The sequence below is a fragment of the Giraffa tippelskirchi genome, chromosome 1 (genome assembly GCF_054371585.1).
Source record: "Giraffa tippelskirchi isolate mGirTip1 chromosome 1, T2T-mGirTip1v1.2.pri, whole genome shotgun sequence".
NCBI classification, from domain to species: Eukaryota; Metazoa; Chordata; class Mammalia; order Artiodactyla; family Giraffidae; genus Giraffa; species Giraffa tippelskirchi.
The window spans coordinates 163,084,129-163,107,617 of NC_137275.1; the positions used below are offsets into that span (position 1 = coordinate 163,084,129).

Consider the following 23,489-nt stretch of genomic DNA (forward strand, 5'->3'; position numbering starts at 1 on the left):
CAGTCTAGTGATTACACTTTCCTGAAGAATTGAGGAAATTTTAAAGAATCATAGAAAATAGAATTTCTAATCATAGTAAGCTATTTTGTCATCCAGCATCCTGTCAGCTGGATTATTTAACTTGAATTTCTGTAGTGTATCTATCTTATAAGAGAAAATACATATTTGTAATGATGAAGGTAATTGTTCAATATCCTTATATATCTTCTTTAGTGTAGTTTTTCAAAAAATGTTTAATATAGTATTAATGTTAACTGAACTTGTTCTTTGTAATTTCTTTGAAAATTATGGTAACTATTACATGGAATACTTTAAAAAGTAGACTGTCCTTGTTCCTACCATATTGGATATCAGAATTATGCATTTCTTTACAGAGAAAATCATGAGTTGAAAATCATCCTAATTATAAACCATCCTATATTGTAAACTTTTTGAGGTTTATCTTTGTAGTTTTAGAGTAGCCAGTAAGAACACTTAATAAATATTTTTTTAATGAATAACGTGAAATCTTAATTTATATAGTGATGAATGCAATTCATCCTTACTATTTGAAGAATGATAAATCGTTTAGGGGTAAATCAAATTATTACATAGAGTACTGTTTACTTTTAAATTTCTAATTGATCTGGAGGAGGTATTTTCTATTTTTCATTTCTTAGTTTTTCTCTTGACATCTGTTCTTTGTTTGCTAATTTAGGCAAGTTGCTTTGGCGGATATCATCATCATCAATAAAACAGACTTGGTTTCAGAAGAGGATTTAAACAAATTAAGAACAACTATTAGGTACAAAATTAGAAATGTGTGTTAAGTACCTGCACATTAAAAATGTACTGTACAGGATATTTTTACTGTAACTGTTGCCTTGTAGAAATTTAAGTTTCAAGATTGACTTGCTTCAATTATCACTGAATCACATATTCAGGGAATCACATATTTTGTTGTTGCATAATAGACTACTATGTAAATAGTAATAAGTAAAATTGTTTTCCATTGCTTGTAGAATATGCAGTTGGATGTTGTTGCCAGCCTGTACTGTATAGCAATATGAGAAAAGACTTTGACAAAGCACTTTGATAAATTACAGACTCTTTGGGCTTCTTACCCTCCATTGTACCTCAGACTTGTGATTGACTCAGAATTAGACTTGAAGAGTTGGAAGAAAGTAAACATATTTGAGAGGTAATAGCCATCAGGTTATAGAGTATATTCAAAAGAGAAGATTCAGAGTTTTGTGAATTAGTAGAGAGACTTGCCTCAGTATCATCGTTTGGGAAGTTTTACCCACGAGAACAATAGCAAATATTGTCAGCAAATAACCCTAATGAAAGTGAAATTAATTATATAAATAGATATTATACAGTATATTGAAAAGGATTTAACAAGTATTTTTGGCACCATACAAAGGGAAACATTTCATTATTTTTGTACCAGAAAGGGGAGGACTGGCAGAGTAGATAGAGATTCTAGCTAGGGAACTGAAGAGGTTATTCTATTAAAAAAAAAACAGTTGTGTGACTGAGGACAAGCTAGGGTCAAAGCCATTCATAACTAGGTTTTCGTTTCTAGCATGTGTACAGCCATTTCCACCAATGTATGTTGAGGAAAATTAGGTGTCAGTTAAAAGTTTGATGTATTTACTCATTTCGAGAACATTAGAATTACTGGCTATTTATGGATCAGTTTTTCTAAAGTGAAGGGTCTTTATATAAACACAAAGTAGTCCCTGGTCTATCAGTTGTGCAGTAGATTTTTACATATCATGTTTGATTGCATAAGTGGAATATACCTGATTTATGATTAGGAAAAAACTAAACTATAAAAAATGTAAGTTTTCTTATTGTTTATTTTTCTCTAGCTGTATGATATACTTGTGTATGCTTACTTCATGTTTTAGAAATAATGTGGAGTGGTTTGTTAAAAAGTTAACATTAACTTTTTTACCCTCCTCATTTTTATATTTATTTCAGATCAATAAATGGACTGGGAAAAATTTTAGAAACACAGAGATCAAGGTACTTTTAAAAGCTGTTACTAATATTAACAATAAATAATTTTAGTTAAGTAATTTAGTAAGTGTTTGATTCTAATATAAGAAAGACACATACATTTTTTAAAAAATGAGACCCAAAATTTTGTTTTAAATGCTCTTTATATATTACTTTGGCATATTTAGTTAATATATTCACTTCTCATTGTAACTAAGACCTCAGAGCTATGATTATAGTCTGTATCTCTGCCTTTGCTTTAACGAGGAAGAAAGCATAGGATTTTGAACCACTCAAGGAAGTAATTAGTATAGAAATCTGAAAAAGTATACTATTAGGAATCTTACCTTAATTTGAGATGTTTAGATGACTTTTTAATATTTTAAAAACTTTCTTAGTGTTTCATAGTTTCAAAGTAAAACTGTCATATAAAAATACAAGGAAGCTTTTATGTTTAAGTTCCTGATGCATTCTTTGTAAATATTTTGATTTTTATTTCTTATTGATTCTTCTCTCTTTTTAATTCTTTTCATACAGATGTGCCTTACTTTATAAAATGGATGTGTTCTTAAAACATTTGTGAAATGGATTTCTGTAGATTGAACTCTTATTTTGCATTGAGTGCTATCATGATTTCAGAAATTTTCTGTACAGGAGTATTTTTGTTAAGCTTATTTTGTTTTTAGCAAGAATGGCTCAGCAGCTGATAGACCCAGCAACATGCAGCCAGCAGCTCTGAGGCTCAGAGCTGGCAGTCTAGTGCCACCTGGTTCTTAATTCAGAGATTCTGTCTTTGGAAGTATAGCAGAAGCCTTAGTTGAGTGGCTTGTCTGCTGTAGTAGAGATTAGAGGTGCTGACAGACTACCCTAAGTGTTAGGCAGTAACAGCAGCAGCTGCTTCTATGCATGTGAACAGCTGGGGAATTAATTTGGTATGCATTCTCAGAAGCTGCTCATCTGTTGGCAGAAGTAGCAGAAGAATGCCCTTAGTGTTAAGTCCTCTACAAGCATATACCACATGTGCTCCCTGCATTTCAGATTCCAGTGCAGAATGTCTCTGATAACCTAACTCACACCATGAACCATTCCTCAGTATCGGTCTTCTTCCTGTTGCATTTTACCATTTTCTTTCTTAAATTTTCTCCTCCTTAAAAAATAAATACAGACAACCACATAATGCTTAAGTTTTAAAAATCATATCTGTAAACAGATGTGATTATGTTATAATAGATTTATTTGGTTTATTTTTACAAACGTTGTAAACCAATTTTTTTTAAAGGTCCCTGAATTTATCTTGCTTAATTTTTCTTTTTATTGACTTTAATTTTTAACCTTTATGTCCTGCGTAAACATTTCATATTGAATGGTTTATTTTGTAACAGTTTTGATGTTTATATAATATTCCTAACATTTGCTCCCTCATTTTTTCAATAAACTTGCAGTGATTAAATTTTATTTCAAATGCATGAATGAACAAGTGAATAACATCTCCTTTTTTCTTCTGTTTCTTCAATTGGTGTTTGCCAGTGCATCTGAGATACCAGGGGCTTTCTGAAATAGTATTTAAAATTTTTTTAATCCCTTAAGCATTTTGTGGGTGACAAATGCTTATAATAGTAAAAATAGTAAAACTTATAATAGTATAGCAATTGTAAAACATAAACATGTAGAAAAGGCTTACCTTGAATATTTAGTTAAGGAGTAAGAATGGTGTAGTATGTCTTATTGGTGAGACTGAAATTGATTTTGAGGCAAACGGAAATTCTAATGGACTTCAGAAGTATGCGTGAAAGATTAGAAGAAGTACCATTCTTTAACAGACTTTTTTTTAATCTAGGAAATTTAAGTGGACTGACCAGAGGAAAACCAAAGTTTAATTGATTGATAAGTTAATCAGTTCAACGATTTATTGAGCCTTCCACTAGCTGCTATACATTTTGTGGCATATTGACGATTTGAACAATGTATAAGGTAAAAACTCTGCCTTTAAGGAGATTAGAATATATTAAAAATAAATATATTAAATACTGTTTTACAACAGGAATATTAAATACGCAGGATCCTATAAGAATAGGAAGATAGAGGAACAACAATTCAACTCTTCTTGGCAAAGAGTCAGAGACTTTTGACTGAGTAAGTGATCGTTGACCTGAATCTTGAAGAACGAATAGGAGTTTTCCAGATGGACCAGAGTTGTTGTTGTTCAGTCAGTCAGTCATGTCCGACTTTTTGTGACTCCATGGACTATGCCAGGCTTCCCTGTCCTTCACCATCTCCCGGAGCCTGCTCACATTCAAGTCCATTGAGTCGGTGATGCCGTCCAATCAGCTCATCCTCTGTCATCCCCTTCTCCTCCTGCCTTCAAACTTTCCCAGCATCATGATCTTTTCCAGTGAGTCAGCTTTTTGCATCAGGTGGCCAAACTACTGAAGCTTCAGCTTCAGCATCAGTCCTTCCAATGAATATTCAGGGTTGATTTGTTTAGGATTGACCAGTTTGATCTCCTTGCAATACAGTGGACTCTCAAGAGTCTTCTCCAACACCAGAGTTCAAAAGCATCAATTCTTCAGTGCCCAGTCTCCTTTATGGTCCAATTCTCACATTCAAATGTGACTACAGGAAAAACAATAGCTTTGACTATATGGACCTTTGTTGTCAGAGATGTCTCTGCTTCTTAATGTCATAGATTTGTCATAACTTTCCTTCCAAAGAGCAAGCACCTTTTAATTTCATGGCTGCAGTCACCATCTGCAGTGATTTTGGAGCCCAAGAAAATAAAATCTGTCACTGTTTCCATTGTTTCCCCATCTATTTGCCATGAAGTGATGGGACAGGATGCCATGATCTTGATTTTTTGGATGTTGAGTTTTAAGCCAGCTTTTTCACTTTCCTCTTTCACTCTCATCAAGAGGCTCTTTTGTTCCTCTTCACATTCTGCCATAAGAGTAGTAGCATATGCATATCTGAGGTTATTGATATTTCTCCTGGCAATCTTGATTCCAGCTTGTGCTTCATCCAGCCTGGCATTTTGCATGATGTACTCTGAATATAAGGTAAATTAGCAGGGTGACAATATACAGCCTTGACGTACTCCTTTTCCCAATTTTGAACCACTCCATTATTCCATGTCCAATTCTAACTGTTGTTTCTTGACCTGCATACAGATTTCTTGGAATAAAGGTAAGGTGGTCTGGTATTCTCATCTCTTGAAGAATTTTCCACAGTTTGTTGTGATCCACACAGTTAAATGCTTTAGCATAGTTAATGAAGCAGAAGTAGATGTTTCTCTGGAATCCTCTAGCTTTTTCTATGATCCAACAGATATTGGCAATTTAATCTCTGGTTCCTCTGCTTTTATAAATCCAGCTTGTACATCTGGAAGTTCTCAGTTCATGTACTGTTGAATCCTAGCTTGGAGGATTTTGAGCGTGACCTTGCTAGTATGTGAAATGAGTGCAATTTTGTAGTAGTTTGAACATTCTTTGGCATTGCCTTTCCTTGGGATTGGAGTGAAAACTGACCTTTTCCAGTCCTGTGGCCACTGCTTAGTTTTCCAAATTTGCTGGCATATTGAGTGCAGCACTTTCACAGCCTCGTCTTTCAGGGTTTGAAATAGCTCAACTGGAATTCCATCACCTCCACTAGCTTTGTTTGTAGTGATCTTTCCTACGGCCAACTTGACTTCGCATTCCAGGATGTCTGGCTCTATCTGGGTCATTGAGATCTTTTTTTGTATAGTTCTTCTGTGTATTCTTGCCACCTCTTCTTAATATCTTCTGCTTCTGTTAGGTCCATGCTGTTTCTGTCCTTTATTGTGCCCATCTTTGCATGAAATAGTCCCTTGGTATCTCTGATTTTCTTGAAGAGATCTCTAGTCTTTCCCATTCTATTGTTTTCCTCTGTTTCTTTGCATTGTTCACTTAGGAAGTCTTTCTTATCTCTCCTTGCTATTCTTTGAAATTCTGCTTTAAATGGGTATATCTTTCCTTTTATCCTTTGCCTTTTGCTTCTCTTATTTCCTCAGCTTTTTGTAAGGCCTCTTCAGATACCATTTTGCCTTTATGCATTTCTTTTTGGGGGGCATGGTTCTGATCACTGCTTCCTGTACAATGTTACTAACCTCCGTCCATAGTTCTTCAGGCACTCTGTCTATCAGATATAATCCCTTGAATCTACTTGTCACTTCCATTGCATGTTTTAAGAGATTTGATTTAGGTCATACCTGAATGGCCTAGTGGTTTTCCTTTCTTCAGTTTAAGTCTGAATTTGGCAATAAGGAGTTCATGATCTGAGCCACAGTCAGCTCCCCGTCTTGTTTTACTGACTGTATAGAGCTTCTCCATCTTCGACTGCAAAGAATATAATCAGTATAATTTCAGTATTGACCATCTGGTGATGTCCATGTGTAGAGTCATCTCTTGTGTTGTTGGAAGAGGGTGTTTGCTATGGTCAGTGAGTTCTCTTGGCAAAACTCTGTTCGTGGTCCGCTGGAGAAGGGAATTGCAAACGATTTCAGCATTCTTGCCTTAAGAACCCCATGAACAGTTTGAAATGGACCAGAGTAGTAGTGTCTTTCTTGGCATAAGAAAGATTTTGTGTTCCAGGAAGCTGTGAATATTTTAGAAGGGGCAAAACATGTTGTGTTAATATTATGTTGCAGAGAGGAAAAGACATGTGACTATGGAGATGAAGAAATTACCTCAAAGAGTGTTGAATGCCATGACACATGGTTTGGATTTTCTACTGTAGGCAGCAAGTTATTCATGAAGGATTTTAAAGGCAGTATGACTCTTGTGATATGGAGTGAATATGTTGTTATTCTCCAAGTTAGGAGATTCAGGAAGGAGGAACAACTTTGGGGTGGGGTTTCCCAGTGGTTCTTGTGGTAAAGAATCCCACCTGCCAATGCAGGAGACACAAGAGATGTGGGTTTGATTCCTGGGTCAGGAAGATCCCCTGGAGGAGGGCATGGCAACCCAACTTGCCTGGAGAATCTAATGGATAGAGGAGCCTGGCAGGCTACAGTCCATGGGGTGGCAAAGAGTCGGACAAAACTGAAGCAACTTAGGACACACACGGCACAGTGATAGCACTGGGCTTGGTAAAGGGGATTAGTTCCATTTTGTAAACACTGAGTTTGAGATGCCACTTGGGAAGGCATTTGGAAATTTAGCTCTAGAAGTCAAGACTTACTATTAGATGTTATCAACTACTCGTAGATCTGGGATGGTCTGGTGGCCTGTGTGTCTGACTCACTGAACTTTGAAAAGACGACAATACTTCTGGAGTAGGAGCAGAACTTCCCTCCCCGGAGAGAGCCAGAGCCCTCTTCCTTTTCCATTTTCTTGTTCTTAGTCTTAGGCTACTTAAAGCAGTCTTTAGACATAGGGATAATTGAAAGCTCCTCATAGGGAAAAGATTAGGTACTTCTGGCATGATAGTTCAAGAAATTAGGAGAAATGATGAGCTTTGAAACTTTTTTCTTCTTTGTTTGCTTCATTCTGCCGTTCGGTTTTTACATGATAGTAATAGTCTTTTTATTTTTTATTTATTTTTTCTATATTAATGTTTTGGAAAAGATCTGCTGTTTTTATCTCTGAAGGGAGAAATTAAATAAAATTTGATGCCATGGAAATTAGTTTTCTAGTTACGTGCCTTGGATGAGTGAAGAAATTTGTCTTTTGATGGTGGTACTAAATTTGGGGAAAGTCCATGACAGCTTTCATCTGGAACCTCAGACTTTTCTCTTTTCCTCTCCATTGAGAATCTGGTGAGATACAGTAAAGGAGTTTGGTATTTTTTGTTCTCTGTACAATTTATCCTGTCTAGATCTTTTATTGATACCGTCTGGTTTGGAAATATCAAAAGAATCTGGGTATAAATCAGAATTATCTCTAAATCTGATAGGTATTCTCAAGAACACTGTTGCGGTGAAAACTGTAGATTGTTTAGAAGCTTGTGTTTAGTTGGCCTAAATTTTGATATTCGCACAATTAGCATGTGTAAACTTTTTAAACTTTAAGCTATTTCCTGAGTTAAAGATGACAAACTTGGTGAAAAACTTCATTCACTTGTCACCTGTCAGTATAAATATTTGCTTAACTGTGATGGTATGAAAGGAAATATGTTTAATATTAAGGCTTTGGTCTCTTGTGTAAATTGATATTCAGAAATTTTTTCATGGAACATTTACTTCTTTGCTTGATTATTTTCCTAATTCTGCTCATCTAGAATGTCAAGGATTTGAAATATTACAGTCTGTTAACATAGAACTCTGGAGTATCCTTCTTTTAATAAGATGGGAATTTGTCTGCCTTGTTTCAGGATAAGGTTCATAATTTAACAGACTCTTGTTGCTACAAGTATGACTATATAACAGACTATTGAGAATGAACAAAGCAGACACAGCTGGTCAGCCCTAAGTTAATGGAGATGGTTTTTACATGTTTTCATATTTGAAAAAATTTTGACAAAATTTTTCTCAAATGAACGTTTATTTTCCTTGTCAGAAAATTTAATAAATGTTCAGCATATCCCTGGAGTCTAATTTTGAAACCTGATCTTGCTGTTGTCATTTTTCTTCAAACATTTCTTCATTGTAGCTTTGATTGTGGAGAAATCACTGTCCTTTACTGTTTCATGTTGTTGTTTAGTCGCTCACTCGTGTCCAACTCTTTTGCAACCCCCTGGACTGTGGCCCTCCAAGCTCCTCTGTCCACTTTTCAGGCAAGAATACTGGAATGGGTTGCCATTCCCTTCTCCAGAGGATCTTCCCGGCCCAGAGATGGAACTCCCGTCTCCTGCAGTGCAGGCAGATTCCTTACGGTGGGCCACCAGGGAAGCCCTTACTGTTTCATAGGCTGGCATAAAAATTGGAACTCAATCACTATTCTTTATGAATAGGAAAAGGAGTATATCAAGGTTGTATATTGTCACCGTGCTTATTTAACTTATATGCAGAGTACATCATGAGAAACGCTGGACTGGATGAAGCACAGTGGAATCAAGATGGCTGGGAGAAATATCTCAGATATGCAGATGACACCACCCTTATGGAAGAAAGTGAAGAAGAACTAAAGAGCCTCTTGATGAAAGTGAAAAAGGAGAGTGAAAAAGCAGGCTTAAAGCTCAACATTCAGAAAACAAAGATCATGGCATCTGGTCCCATCACTTCATGGCAAATAGATGTAGAAACAGTGGAAACAGTGTCAGACTTTATTTTTTTGGGCTCCAAAATCACTGCAGATGGTGACTGCAGCCATGAAATTAAAAGAAGCTTACTCCTTGGAAGAAAAGTTATGACTAAGCTAGATAGCATATTAAAAAGCAGAGACATTACTTTGCCAGCAAAGGTCTGTCTAGTCAAGGCTGTGTTTTTTCCAGTAGTCATGTATGGATGTGAGAGTTGGACTATAAAGAAAGCTGAGCTCTGACGAATTGATGCTTTTGAACTGTGGTGTTGGAGAAGACTGTTGAGAGTCCCTTGGACTACAAAGAGATTCCAACCAGTCCATCCTAAAAGAAATCAGCCCTGAATGTTCATTGGAAGGATTGATGTCGAAGCTGAAACTCCAATACTTTGGCCACTTGATGTGAAGAGCTGACTCATTTGAAAAGACCCTGGTGCTGGGAAAGATTGAAGGTGAGAGGAGAAGGGGACGACAGAGGATGAGATGGTTGGATAGCATCACTGACTCAATGGACGTGAGTTTGAGTAAACTCCGGGAGTTGGTGATGGACAGGGAGGCCTGGCACACTGCAGTTCGTGGGGTTGCAAAGAGTCGAACGCGACTGAGCGACTGAACTGAACTGAACTGAACTGAATGCTGATTGTGATACGATAACCTCTTCTGACTTCAATCTCTGCTTTCCTAACAAGGCTTAATTACTACTAAATAATTTTAACAGAAATAATGTTTATTCAAATAGAGCACTAACAGGAAGTTTCTGTCTATATGCAACCCCATCTGAAGGAAATAAAATCAAACCACATTCTTTGGATGTAGATAAGTGTCCTAGAGTAAATATTTATGTATTGATTATTTGACTGCTTATATTGTTATGATACTACTCATTGTATCATGAAAGATGGAGTAAAAGAAATACAATAATTCCAAAGATAATGTTCCTATACTACTTTGTTATTTACATTTGTTCAGTTTTGCTCATTTCATCTTTTGAGTAGTAAACTGCTACTTTTGAAAAAGTTTCAGTTTTTTAACTAATTTTTTTTTGCTATAAAAATCTAGTTTGAAAAGCTCAAGTTTTTAGAACTGAAAAGACAATTTAAGTAAAAACAAACCAAAAAACCCACTACAGTTTATTGAAGCAATAATCAAAGTAATTTTCTGCCTTGGTCTAAAACCATTTATTCTGTTTTTAAATTTTTATGCATAAATCCCATAGAAATTTTTTACAACAGCTTTTTTGTTCCTTGCCTATCATGTTATATGTTTCCCAAAATAGTATATATTAATTAATTTTTATGTCTACATTTCTGGCAAAATAGAGATTGCTTTTCTTTATTAATTATATTTTACGGAATTTAACACTTCACATTGGTGTTCTTCCTTTTAGAGTTGATCTTGCAAAAGTATTAGATCTTCATGCCTTTGACAGTCTCTCTGGAGTAAGGTATGTTTCCTGTATTTTGGTCACTTTTACTATAATGTATTTTTTTCCCCTATAGTTTTAGATGTTAAAAGAATGATTTATACAGATGCACATTTGATTTATGCTTCCTGTCACATCTTTGATGTTCTAGATCATTCCTAATGATTATGTTCTTGAAAGTTTTGCTAACTGGATGTTTAGAAATCACATGTATTTTCCTACAGAAGTTACAGTATAAGTGGTACTTAACTTTAGAGATTTGATGTTAATATTTCTTTGCCAACCACTGTGTGTAATTCTTCCTATGAGAAAATGCATGAAATGCATAGAAAGCTTTAGTTTGGGGTGTTCCCACAAGCTCTCCTTTTCCTGTAGTAATAGATCAATTTCCTATCTCTTTCCCCAGGGAATCATTTTGATAAGGGAAAGAACAAATAGTTCTTCCCTGGTCATTGATATCTTTTTTTTTTTTTTAACTATCCTTAACTAGTTTTAATTGTACAGTTCATTCAGTAGTGTTAAGTATATTCACATTGTTTGCAATGGATCTACTTTTTCATCTTGGCAAAACTGAAACTCTGTACCAGTCTGATGACAACTCTCGGTTTTCCTCTCCCTGTAGCCCCTGGTAACTACCACTGTGTCATCTGTTTCTAAGAATTTGATAACTTTAGATACCTCAAATAAGTGAAATCATACAGTATGTGTCTTATTGTGACTAACTTATTTCACTTAGTTCTCAAGGTTCATCTGTTTTGTAGCATGTGACAATATTGTCTTCCTTTTTTAAGGCTAAATAATATTCCACTGTATATGTTATTTTTTATTTATCCATTTATTCATTGATAATGACATTCAGGTTCAGGTTGCTTTCACCTCTTGGCTATTGTGAATAATTCTGCAGTGATCATGGGTTGGGTGTGCAAATACCTTTTCAAGACCCTGCCTTAAATTCTTTGGATATATGCCCAGAACTGAGATTGCTGGATCATATGGTAATTCTATTTTTAATATTTTGAGGAACCATCGTATTGTTTTCCATAGCAGCTGCACCATTTTACATTGCCACAAACAGTGCATAAGTGTTCCAATTTTTCCACATCCTTGCCATCACTTGCTATTTTCTGTTGGTTTTGGTAGTAGCTGTCCCAGTGAGCATGAGATGCATTGTGGTTTTGATTTGCATTTCTATGACAATTAGATATTGAGCATCTTTTCATTTACTTATTGGCCATTTGCATATTATCTTTGGAGAAACGTCTGTTCAGATACTTGGCCCATTTTTTATTTGGATTATTTTTATTTTTTTGTGTGTGTGGGGGTTGTGTATAGCTGAAATGTATGTGTTTCTTAAATAATTTAGGTATTACCCCTTATCAGATACATGGTTTGCAAATATTTTCTCCCGTTTCCTCTGAAGTAGATGAGTCATAGTGAGAGGTATGACTTATGTGAGAGGTAACCTCTCTATACCCAAAGGAAAGGAGCATCTTTATTTCTGAAGATGAAGGGAATCTCAAGGCACAGGCCTTGCTGAGTTTCCCATAGTTTACCATACTTGGTTCATTCTCTGTCCTGTCATATTTCCATGGCTTTCCACTTTTCATCAAACCTAGCACAGAAACACCCAGGTTTACCCTTTCTTCAGGTCTTCATTTCACTATGAAGTTTCCTTTGTCAACCAAAACCCTTATTAAAAGAATGTAGATGCTTTTCTCTTCTTAATCTTTGTCAGTCTAATTTTCAGACCCACCCAGGGACTTAAAAGGTAAAGGAAAACTTTTTCTTCCCTGTGGAAGTTGTAGGCAGTCATTGTCCAACATTAAATATTAAACACAGGGAAAGAACATAGAATTTTTTCAAAGTTTCCAAGGTAATTTCATTCCACACTTACTGCATTAGTGATGCTTAAAAGAAATAACTACTTAATGTGAAGGCCCTGCTCTGGATAAGGTCTTTGCATAACTTTTCTTTGTGCTTCGATGCTTAACAAGAGAATCCTTTCCTGAGCAACCAGCTGGGAAGGATTTAATTTGACACTGTCCCTACTGAGACCCCCCAAGGAGACTCATTCCCTTCAACAGTTCCTACAAGCCTTTTCTCTTTCCTAAACTTGCTGTTACTAATTTACCCCTCACTGTTCTCCAAGGCAAAACATCTGCAAGGTTTTAAGTCCTTTTCCTCCTCCCAACCTACCCCCATCAGTCGCTAAAGGTATGCTGCAGTTATTATGGTTGTAATTTGTTATGGCATATTGATCTTTAGCTCCTTTTATATCAGAACAATGTATTTTTAGGAGTCTTTTTGTTTTCCGTCAGCCACTGGTAACTGACTGAATAGAAGGCTTACGTTTATGGATACTGTTAATTTTTTTTAAAGTAGATACATTCAAGGGAAAACACTGATATGGAAAAAACTTACGCTTCTAATTTTCTTTAGGTTCGAGCATTATTTTCACGGAGAGAGTAGATGAAATGTTCAGCAGTTGTAAAATGCTTAGGTATATTTTCCTAGACCTATATTAGGTCTTTTGAAAATAAGAAGAAACCTATTTAACCACACAAAGTAGTTAAGATTAGTTTTTCTCTATATTGTGTGTATATGTATGTATGTCAATGAATGTACATTTTTATGAGAGGTTTGTAAGCAGTCTGCTAGCATTTGTCTATTAGAATATGTAAACAGCATGTAAAATTGGAACTATGTAACAGATTCAGCTGTGGAAGTTCTCTCCTATTTAGCTTTATGTCTCTAAGTAATATATAAGGTGAAATGAGAAATATGTTGAGCTCTGAATTCATAATCAGTTATTCTTAGTTTGCAGAAAAAACTTCAACATGTGCCAGCAACACAACCTCATCTTGATCAGGTAAAAAAGAAAAATCTTAAAAAATCGTCTTTAACTACCTTGTTCTGTTTAGAATTGTTTTTATTAGAACTCTTATTTAAAAAGTATTTTTAAACTGTTTTGATAGTTTTCATAATTTAAATGTTCTTGAGGTCATCTATATCTAGCTTCTTAATGCGTAATAAGAGTTCATCAAACCAGAGTTATTTAAAATCTTAGAAAATCATGCTGTGTGGCTTCTCCATTCTACATGTCAGTCAACATATTTTGATTAGTTCTTCTGACGAGAATTACTATATAAAAGTGGCCTAGGGGTTCTTTATGCAGCCCTGTTTTTAAGTATATTTAACTAACTGATTAAGGAAAAGTCTGGAATAGACATCCATGGCTTATTTAAATAAAAACTGACTTTGGAAAGGAAGGAAAGATGCTAGGAACAAAGTGTATTTTCACTGTACCCACCTTTCTTTTAAGCAACTTTTGGATGGTGGTGCTTAGGATAACTTCTTTCTTCCATTTAAACACCGTGAGAAGGGGGCCTGTGAGTGAGTAGTGTGTCTTGCATTCTCTCGTCTTCCTTGAGACTGTCACTTATTTTTTGAATCAATTGTAATTGGGCCACGATAACAGCATACTTATCCGTCTTCATTTTGGCTCATATTTATGGGGAGCTATACTACCACATTTGTGTCATTTTTCTCTGAGAAACTTTTCTTAGTAGAATATTCATGACTTACTTATTTTACAACTGAAAGTTTGTATCTCTTAGTCCTCTTCACCTGTTTTACCTCTTCCCCCTGACCCTTCCCTTTGGCAACCATCAGTTTGTTCTCTGTTATCTATGAGTCTGTTTCTGTTTTGTTATGCATGTTTGTTTGTCTTGCTTTTTGGGTTCCTACATATAAGTGAATTCATGATATGTATCTTTTTCTGTGTGATTTATTTTAACAATACTTGTAGGCCCATCCGTACTGTCACAAATGGCAAGATTTCAGTCTTTTTATAGTTGAGTAATATTCTATTGTGTGTATACACATACTTGTGTGCATGTGTGCACGCACCCACACACACACCCCCACACACACACCACATCTTTGTATGCATTCATTTCTTGGTGAACACTTAGATTCCTGTTTCCATATCTTAGCTATTGTAAATACATAATATTTCAATGAACATTAGGGGGCATATGTCTTTTTGAATTACTGTTTTCATTTTCTTAGAAGTGGAATTGTTGGACATGACTGGGCTACTGAACAACAAATGGTAGTCCTATTTTTTTGAAGAAGCTTCATTACTGTTTTCCATACAGGCTGTGCCAATTTTCATTTCTGCCAATAGTGCGTGAGAGTTCTGTTTTCCCCACATCTTCACGAACACTTATTATTTGTTGTCTTTTTGACAATAGCCATTCTGAAAGATGTTAGGTCATATCTTATTGTGGTTGATTTGCTTTTCCCTGATGCTTAGTAATGTTGAGCATCTTCTCACATGTCTGTTGGCCATCTGTATGTCTTCCTTGCAAAAATGTCTGTTCAGGTCTGCTCATTTTTTAATCAGATTTTTTGGGTTTTTTTGTGATACTGAGTTGTATGATTCTCTATGTATTTTGGGTATTAATCATGTATTAGGCAAATCAGTTGCAAATTGCCTTTTCATTTTATTGAAGGTTACTTTTGCTGTGCAAATATGTTTTAGTTTGATGTAGTTCCATTCTTTTATTTTTGCTTTGGTTGCTTTTATCCAAGGAAATAGATCCACAAAAATATTTCCAAGACTTATGTCAAAGAGTGTAGTGCCTCTGTTTTCCCCTAGGAGTTTTTTGGTTTCAGCTCTTAAATTTAATCTTTTATCCATTTCAAGTTTGTGTTAGAAGAAAGTGGTCTAGTTTCATTCTTTTGCCTGTAGCTGTTCTGTTTTTCCAGTACCATTTACTGAAGAGACCATCTTTTCCACGTTGTATATTCTTGCTTCTTTTGTTGTAAATTGATTGACCATATGAGTGTGAGTTTATTTCTGGGCTCTCTATTCTATTCCCTTGATCTATGTGTCTGTTTTTGTACCAGTTCCTTAGGACTTAGATTACTGTAGCTTTGTAGTATAGTTTATAATCAAGAAGTGTGATATCCCAATCTTTGTCCTTCTTTCTATTTTTAAAAAGCTCTACAGGAGATTCTGATGCACTTTCCTACTTTAGGTATATCAACATAGGGCAAAGTATAATATAATATTGCAGACCAAGGACTATGAGATTCAGTAACATGAACAGTCTCATTTGATTTAGTGGATCTGAGGCTTCGTGAAAGAGATTTTTGTTTTGTTTTTTTAACGTATAGTAAAGCATACATGTTTTTAGTTTGCAAATCAGTGCATTTTTATTTATATTTGTGCGTGTGTATTTGTATGTACACACAAACAGATATCTCTGTAATTCTTATTGAAATCAAGATAAAGATTTCCAAAAGTGTTAAGAGAATTTCTTCGTGCCCCTTTCCAGTCATTAACCCTTCTTCCAGAGTTGTAACTGCTATTCTGATTTATACACCAACAAGAAACCTTAAACTAGGAGGCTTTTTGCGTTTGTTTGTTTTTTTTCCTTTTGGACTGGAAGAAATAAGGAAAAGAGCAGTCCATATCTTTAAAAGTGGGAAAGTAACAGTGCTCCGGAAGAGTAAAAGTCCTGATGAATGCTTGGTATTAGAATTAGAGCTAAGGTATTAGGCTTTGATTTGCTGCTGCTGCTGCTGCTAAGTCGCTTCAGTTGTGTCCGACTCTGTGCGACCCCATAGACGGCAGCCCACCAGGCTCCCCCGTCCCTGGGATTCTCCAGGCAAGAATACTGGAGCGGGTTGCCATTTCCTTCTCCAATGCGTGAAAGTGAAGTCGCTCAGTCGTGTCTGACTCTTCACAACCCCATGGACTGCAGCCTACCAGGCTCCTCCGTCCATGGGATTTTCCAGGCAAGAGTACTGGAGTGGGGTGCCACTGCCTTCTCCGTTTGATTTGCTAGGCAAAGAGAATTCATTCTGTACTATTGGACAGTGTCCAGTAAGCTGGATTGGAGTGTGGAGTCAGGAGACCAAGCAGGAAAATACTGCGAAAGTCCACATACCCTGTGATGAGGGCCTGATCTATGTTGTTTACAGTGAGAATGGAAATGGTAGACAGTGAGCACTGTTAAACAGGTCGACTTGCTTGTATAGCCTTACTACCTGATGGTGAGCAGTAAGGAAAGATAGAAGTGATGGGAAACAAGCCTAAATGGACAAAAGGGACCTATTATTAATAATAGAAATAGGGAAATCTAGAAGGCAGGCTGATTTGGATGAAAACACCAAATGTTTAGCTGTGTACCTGGTGGCAGGATATCATAGCAGAGGTGTCACAGGGAAAGAGAAGCCAGAAGAGTGGAGTGTGGAGAGAGAGGTTTTGTGTTTAAGCGCATTATTAGTGGGCTTAGTTTTCCAGATAAAAAAAGATACAGAAGTTACTGCATGTTACTACATGTTACTACATGTTAGATATTGTTTGCAAAAGAGTGGGAAACTGAGGGAGATAACCTGGTAGGTTAAAGAACAAACAGACCAAAATCCTAATATTTAAGAGTTATTCCTAAATTTTATTTTAGGGGCAGTACCTTATTTTGCTTTAGTCTTCTGAATTACTGCTTCAGTTTTCTGCATCTTTCTGTGTACAGGAAAAGGAAAGTTAATTTTAGATTAAAAATAAACTGGAAAAAGTCTGAAATGGGTAATACCTAGAGCATATTATGTATGTCATTAAAATTTGACATACATTAAACATCCCTGAATAATGTTTAATGCATTTGTTTGTTTGTCATGTATTTCTTGCTCATTCTGATAAAGAGGAACTGGGTTTGAACGGGGAAAGGCAGATGAGAAAACCCAGGTGTCAATCTATGTATACTTATTAGTAGAGCCAGTTGTGAACTCATGAGTTGTGACCCTCATCTTCTGCACTGCACATTTATGGGTTTCATCTTCTTTATTGTTGTTTAATTGCTACATCTGTCTGACTCTTTTGCGACCCATGGACTGTAGCCCACCAGGCTCCTCTGTCCAGTATTCTTCCCAGGCAAGACTACTGGAGTGAATTGCCCTTTCCTTCTCCAGGGAGTCTTCCTGAGCCATGGATTGAACCTGCATTGGCAGGTGGATTCTTTACTACTGAGCCACCTCATCTTCTTTAGGATTTGTCTAATATGAGAAGAGTTTGTTGGTACAGAAAAACATCTGTTTCTAAAATGTGTCTCTCCCTTGAGTCCCATGATGCATTGTCTTAGTTTTTAAAACCTTTTTTAAAAATTTCACATTGGAGTTAATTGTACTCTTTAGAAATACCATCATATCTCTAACTTGCCAAAAGCAAAAATCATTCCAGATACAGTATTGAGTCCTATATTGAGACATTCCCAGCATTAAAAGCCAAGTTATCCAACTTGAATAAGATGCATATTAAGCATTTTTAAAGGTTAAATTACTGCTGTCTTTTGAAATTAACAAATTATGTTTCATTTGACAATCTTTTGCTATGTATTTTGATATGCTTTATGACTTGCTATACATTTTGGTATGGATTTTTAGGTGTGATTTGTAATGTTAAGGAATGTGTTTCTAGGCAATTATGCAATGCTGTATATAAGTGTATTCTTTCTGTCTGTTTTAAAGCTTGGCTTGAGCATCTTATTCTCCAAGATGGGGTTTGTGCTTTTGTTTGTGTTATGCTTAGCTCTTGTGTATTTTTATCATTAATTTTAAAATTTTGGGTTACTATGGCAAATGGAGGTTTGGATTTTAATTATGTGCTCAGCTAGAGGAAATCTTAAGCTTCTGATTCCTTAGAGTGGTCAGTGAGAGATTTATCAAGATCAGGAGAAAAAATAAATCTCAAAGTTAACATTCTATAAATGTTGATGTCAACCTTCTAAAACTCATTCTCATCTCTAGGAACTCTTCTCTTGGAACATGTTCAGTCAGAGATAAACTGAATCTTTCAATTTGTATTTGTATTTATATTTCCCAGAGAACGTTTGCATTTGAGTTTTATTCCTGGCTCTGGGTAGTTTAGTTTTTCTGAGCCTCATCCTTCCCAGTTTATAAAATGGAAATTATTCTCTTTAATCCACAATTTGTTGTCATGAATAAATGATGAGATGAAATAAAATGACCCAGGCAAAAATACCTCATTTAGTGCATAACTGATACACTCTTTATGTTAACCTTCCCTGTAGTGCTGAGAATCTTGTAAAGAATGCATTAAACAATGGATATCTTTTCATAAGACTTTCTCTGTGTAAATACTAAACCATTGACTAGCTACAGAATATAGAACATGGAGTTGCTGATATAAAAAAATCAAAAAATATGGTGAAAAAGTTATACCTAATACAGTTGTTAAGGCAACACAAATGTCCGTGAATGTTTCCTTACTTTTCATCTTGAAACTTGTTATTTTAAAAAAAAATAGATTGACATTATTGTAAAGAAAATCATTATTGACTATCTCTTGATTTACAGAGTATTATTACAGTTACATTTGAAGTACCAGGAAATGCAGAGGAAGAAAGTCTAAATGTTTATATTCAGGTGAATGCACTTTTAACTTATTAATGATTTATCAATTGTTTTGCCATGTAGCTGTTCCTCTGAGCAGTGGTTGATCTTATTAAAATATGTCACTTGATACAGAATCTTCTGTGGGAAAAGAATGTGAGGAACAGGGATGACGACTGCATGGAGGTCATACGACTGAAGGTGTGGTACATAGCTTATGGTTTTATACTTTGGACAAAGTCCCTTTCTTGGCTGTTACAAAAAAGCCCCCATAATTAATCAAAAACACAAGCACTAGGTTTAGTTCAAATAACGTTTCTATGTTTTCATTTTTCCTTATTTCCATTTCTGAAAAGAAGCTTTGAAAGTCATTGCATAGTTGCATAAAAGCATGATTTATTTGCACAGCTTCACTGGGTGCTGCAGCTAAACAACCTGCATGCCTTGGAACATCCCCCCTTGCTCTCTACTCCCAGGTGCTCTCAGCAGTTATCTGGCTAATGAGCTTGACTTGTTGAAATTTCCCTCCTCTTGGCATACAACTTGTGGTCAGAGAAAACGGAATGTTTTCTTGTATTACTCTTTCTAAGAGAGCTTCATTAACAGAGGAAAGCTTGCCACAGCCGAACCTTATGCTTCTTGGTGCATTTAGCAGACACTAAACATCTGATATGCTGTGCAACAAAGTTACGAAGGACTAAAAGAATTCTTGCTCTATGTTTGGAAATCCATGCATGTTTATCTGACTTTATTATGTCACACAAGGTGTTTTTTCCAGGGAGCAGTGGGTTCTAGGCTGTGTGCTTAACCAATCAGCAGTCTTATGTTTCCAGAAGTGTGCTTAGGGTTTTATTAATGCTATTTATTATCATTACTGTTAGTAAGTAGATTCTCTGGTTAGTAGCCAACTTCCTGGGGTCTCTAGAGTGACAGGGAAAATATTTAGATTTCTTTACCTCCTGTGCGGGCTCTACCTGGGTTTGGCACTGCAAAGGAACACAGGTGAATCCCAGTGTACTCCCAGATCATTCCCATCCAGAAGAGCTAAGCCAGGTCTGCTGCTTCTCCATGATTCTGTCCCCATCTGCATTCTATGATCCTGATTGAAAGATCATGTTTCATTCTGTAACTGCTTTTATCCCTAGTGAGTGTAGGGTGGTTACCTAGAATTAACCAGTCATATATACCACTTTGTAGAGAGTTCAGTGGCTCATTCTGCACCATCCCAGTTTGGATTTTGTTCTTAGATATATGACATTTTCTCTGGTTCTTCCTTTCTTTGGTTCTCCATTTGGCCTTCCTCTCATTACAGCAACACTGGGGCATCTGAAACAACACAGCCTTTCTCTTCATAGAGTTCCTTCTCTTTGCTCTTACAAAGTATTAGTCTGATAATAATCAATATGTTTAAAATGTGAACTCTAGTAACAGTTCAAAGACTTTACATAAGTATAAAATTAATGCTTAGGTATTTATTTTCAAAATGTTTGTTCTTACGTATTAAAACTCAACTTTAAAAAGCAGAAAATGAAACGGCACAAGAGGAAACTGGAAGAACATATACCCAAAATACATGAATATTACCAAAAATACACAGGAATTGTGAGGTGGTAATGACAGTGGTTTGTCTCTTATTATTTTTCAATATTGTATTATTTTATAATAAATATGTATAACTAATAAACATTATTTCAGAGAAATTATATCATCCCCATAGTTCAGTTCAGTTCAGCCGCTCAGTCATGTCCGACTCTTTGCGACCCCATGAATCGCAGCATGCCAGGCCTCCCTGTCCATCACCAACTCTCGGAGTTGACCCAAACCCATGTCCATTGAGTTAGTGATGCCATCCAACCATCTCGTCCTCTGTTGTCCCCTTCTCCTCCTGCCCCCAATCCTTCCCAGCATTAGGGTCTTTTCCAATGAGTCAACTCTTCGCATGAGGTGGCCAAAGTATTGGAGTTTCAGCTTCAACATCAGTCCTTCCAATGAACACCCAGGACTGATCTCCTTTAGGATGGACTGGTTGGATCTCCTTGCAGTCCAAGGGATTCTCAAGAGTCTTTTCCAACACCACACTTCAAAAGCATCAATTCTTCGGCGCTCAGCTTTCTTCACCATCCAACTCTCACATCCATACATGACCACTGGAAAACCCATAGCTTTGACTAGACGGACCTTTGTTGGCAAAGTAATGTCTGTGCTTTTAAATATGCTATCTAGGTTGGTCATAACCTTCCTTCCAAGGAGTAAGCGTCTTTTAATTTCATGGCTGCAGTCACCATCTGCAGTGATTTTGGAGCCCAAAAAAATAAAGTCTGACACTGTTTCCACTGTTTCCCCATCTATTTCCCATGAAGTGATGGGACCAGATGCCATGATCTTAGTTTTCTGAACGTTGAGCTTTAAGACAACTTTTTCACTCTCCTCTTTCACTTTCATCAAGAGGCTCTTTAGTTCTTCTTCGCTTTCTGCCATAAGGGTGGTGTCATCTGCATATCTGAGGTTATTGATATTTCTCCCGGCAATCTTGATTCCAGCTTGTGTTTCTTCCAGCCCAGCGTTTCTCATGATGTACTCTGCATAGAAGTTAAATAAGCAGGGTGACAATATACAGCCTTGATGTACCCCTTTTCCTATTTGGACCCAGTCTGTTGTTCCACGTCCAGTTCTAACTCTTGCTTCCTGACCTGCATACAGGTTTCTCAAGAGACAGATCAGATGGTCTGGTATTCCCATCTCTTTCATAATTTTCCACAGTTTATTGTGATCCACACAGTGAAAGGCGTTGGCATAGTCAATAAAGCAGAAATTGATGTTTTTCTGGAACTCTCTTGCTTTTTCGATGATCCAGCGGATGTTGGCAATTTGATCTCTGGTTTCTCTGCCTTTTCTAAAACCAGCTTGAACATCTGGAAGTTCATGGTTCATGTATAGGAGCCAGTTTATTAGATAATTTGCTCTTTATTTCTACAAATCAATATAAAGTGGATTTTATCCAGATAAATACAATAGTTTTTCTTTTCCTTTATTTCATCATTATCTACTTCATTTAATGCAACTCATTCTAAAGCATATTATCATCAAAATCCTTTAACGTCTCAAATTTTCCTAGTAAAATGAAAATAAGTATCAAGTCCTTAAAAGTAGAATAATCGGTAGAATTTGATACCTAACATGTTTTATCATTTTGTTGTTTCAGTTTTTCATTGTTATAACACTGAATACACATCATAATACATATATTAACTTTATCATTAGAAATAGGGATTTTTTAAAAAAATGTGTGTGGAAATGTGTTTTAAAAATTGGAGGCTTTAGGAAACTTTAATACACAAATAACTGGAATTAAGGAATTTTAACAGTATGTTCTTTATGACTCTGTATTTTAAAAAGAAATAGGGATAATTAATGCATTAACATTGGTGCTCAATTTCTGCTTTTAAATTCAAACTGTGGCTGATTGGTTATTCTCCTCTGAGCAGGGGCTAGTGTCAATCAAAGACAAACCACAACAAGTGATTGTCCAGGGTGTCCATGAGCTATATGATCTGGAGGAGACACCAGTGAACTGGGAAGATGGCAGTGAGAGAACAAATCGATTGGTCCTTATTGGTAAGTAACAGTTAACTTTTTTTAAAATTGAAATATAGTTGATTTACAATGTTGTGTTATTTTTAGGCATGCAACAAAGTAATTCAGCAAAGTAATGTGTGTGTATATATATGTATGTACATACATACCTATTTTTTTTTCAAATATTTTTCCCTTATAGACAGTCAAATTTCTAAAGCAAAAAAAAAAAAAAATTAGGGACTTCCCTGGTGGTCCAGTGGCTAAGACTCTGCACTCACGATCCCTGATCAGAAAACTAGATCCCATGTGCCACAGCTAAGAGTTCCTGCACACCACAACTAAGACCTAGTGCAGCCAAATAAATGAACAAATAAATATTTTTAAAAAAATAGAGGGATATAAGCAGTGTTAGCCAATCTGAACTTCTTTTGTAAATTCAAATAAGCTTGTGGTTAATGTATTTGTGCTAATTATGTGATAACATCATAAGAACTTGTTAAGTCCTTTGCTTTTTTTTTTTAATAGAAAGCAGAGCTGATTTACTTATTTAGTTTTGATTGCACTGGGTCTTCGTTGCTGCATGTGGTCTTTCTCTAGTTGTGGCAAGTAGGGGCTGCTCTGTAGTTGTGGAGCGTGGACTTCTCATTGTGGTGGCTTCTCTTGTTTTGGAATATGGGCTCTTGGTGAGTGGTCTTCAGTCGTTGTGGCTCACAGACTGTAGAGCACTGGCTCAGTAGTTGTGACTTGTAGGCTTAGTTGCTTTGCAGCATGTGAGATCTTCTGAAGGAGGATCGAACCTGTGTCCCCTGCATTGGCAGGCGGATTCTTAACCAGTGGACCATCAGAGAAGTCCTGCTCTTTACTTTTCTTCAAATAATTTTAGAAAAGTGATT

The 23,489-nt window shown here is 36.1% G+C and overlaps 1 protein-coding gene across 18 annotated transcripts in view; it reads left to right on the plus strand.

The window, feature by feature from the left end:
* LOC145511154 (zinc-regulated GTPase metalloprotein activator 1A) overlaps positions 1-23,489 on the plus strand; it is a 66,882-nt gene that overhangs the window by 41,916 nt on the left and 1,477 nt on the right. For 6 of the 18 annotated variants that reach the window (XM_081503917.1, XM_081503926.1, XM_081503961.1 and 3 more), the window contains 7 exons: positions 698-784; positions 1,969-2,013; positions 10,564-10,620; positions 13,417-13,468; positions 18,985-19,053; positions 19,156-19,221; positions 22,506-22,635. In XM_081503917.1, the coding sequence (XP_081360043.1) occupies positions 698-784; positions 1,969-2,013; positions 10,564-10,620; positions 13,417-13,468; positions 18,985-19,053; positions 19,156-19,221; positions 22,506-22,635 (506 nt within the window). Of the gene's footprint in view, positions 1-697; positions 785-1,968; positions 2,014-10,563; positions 10,621-13,416; positions 13,469-16,053; positions 16,100-18,984; positions 19,054-19,155; positions 19,222-22,505; positions 22,640-23,489 lie in introns of all 18 variants that reach the window. The other 12 variants (XM_081503953.1, XM_081504011.1, XM_081503986.1 and 9 more) reach the window with 10 other exon arrangements.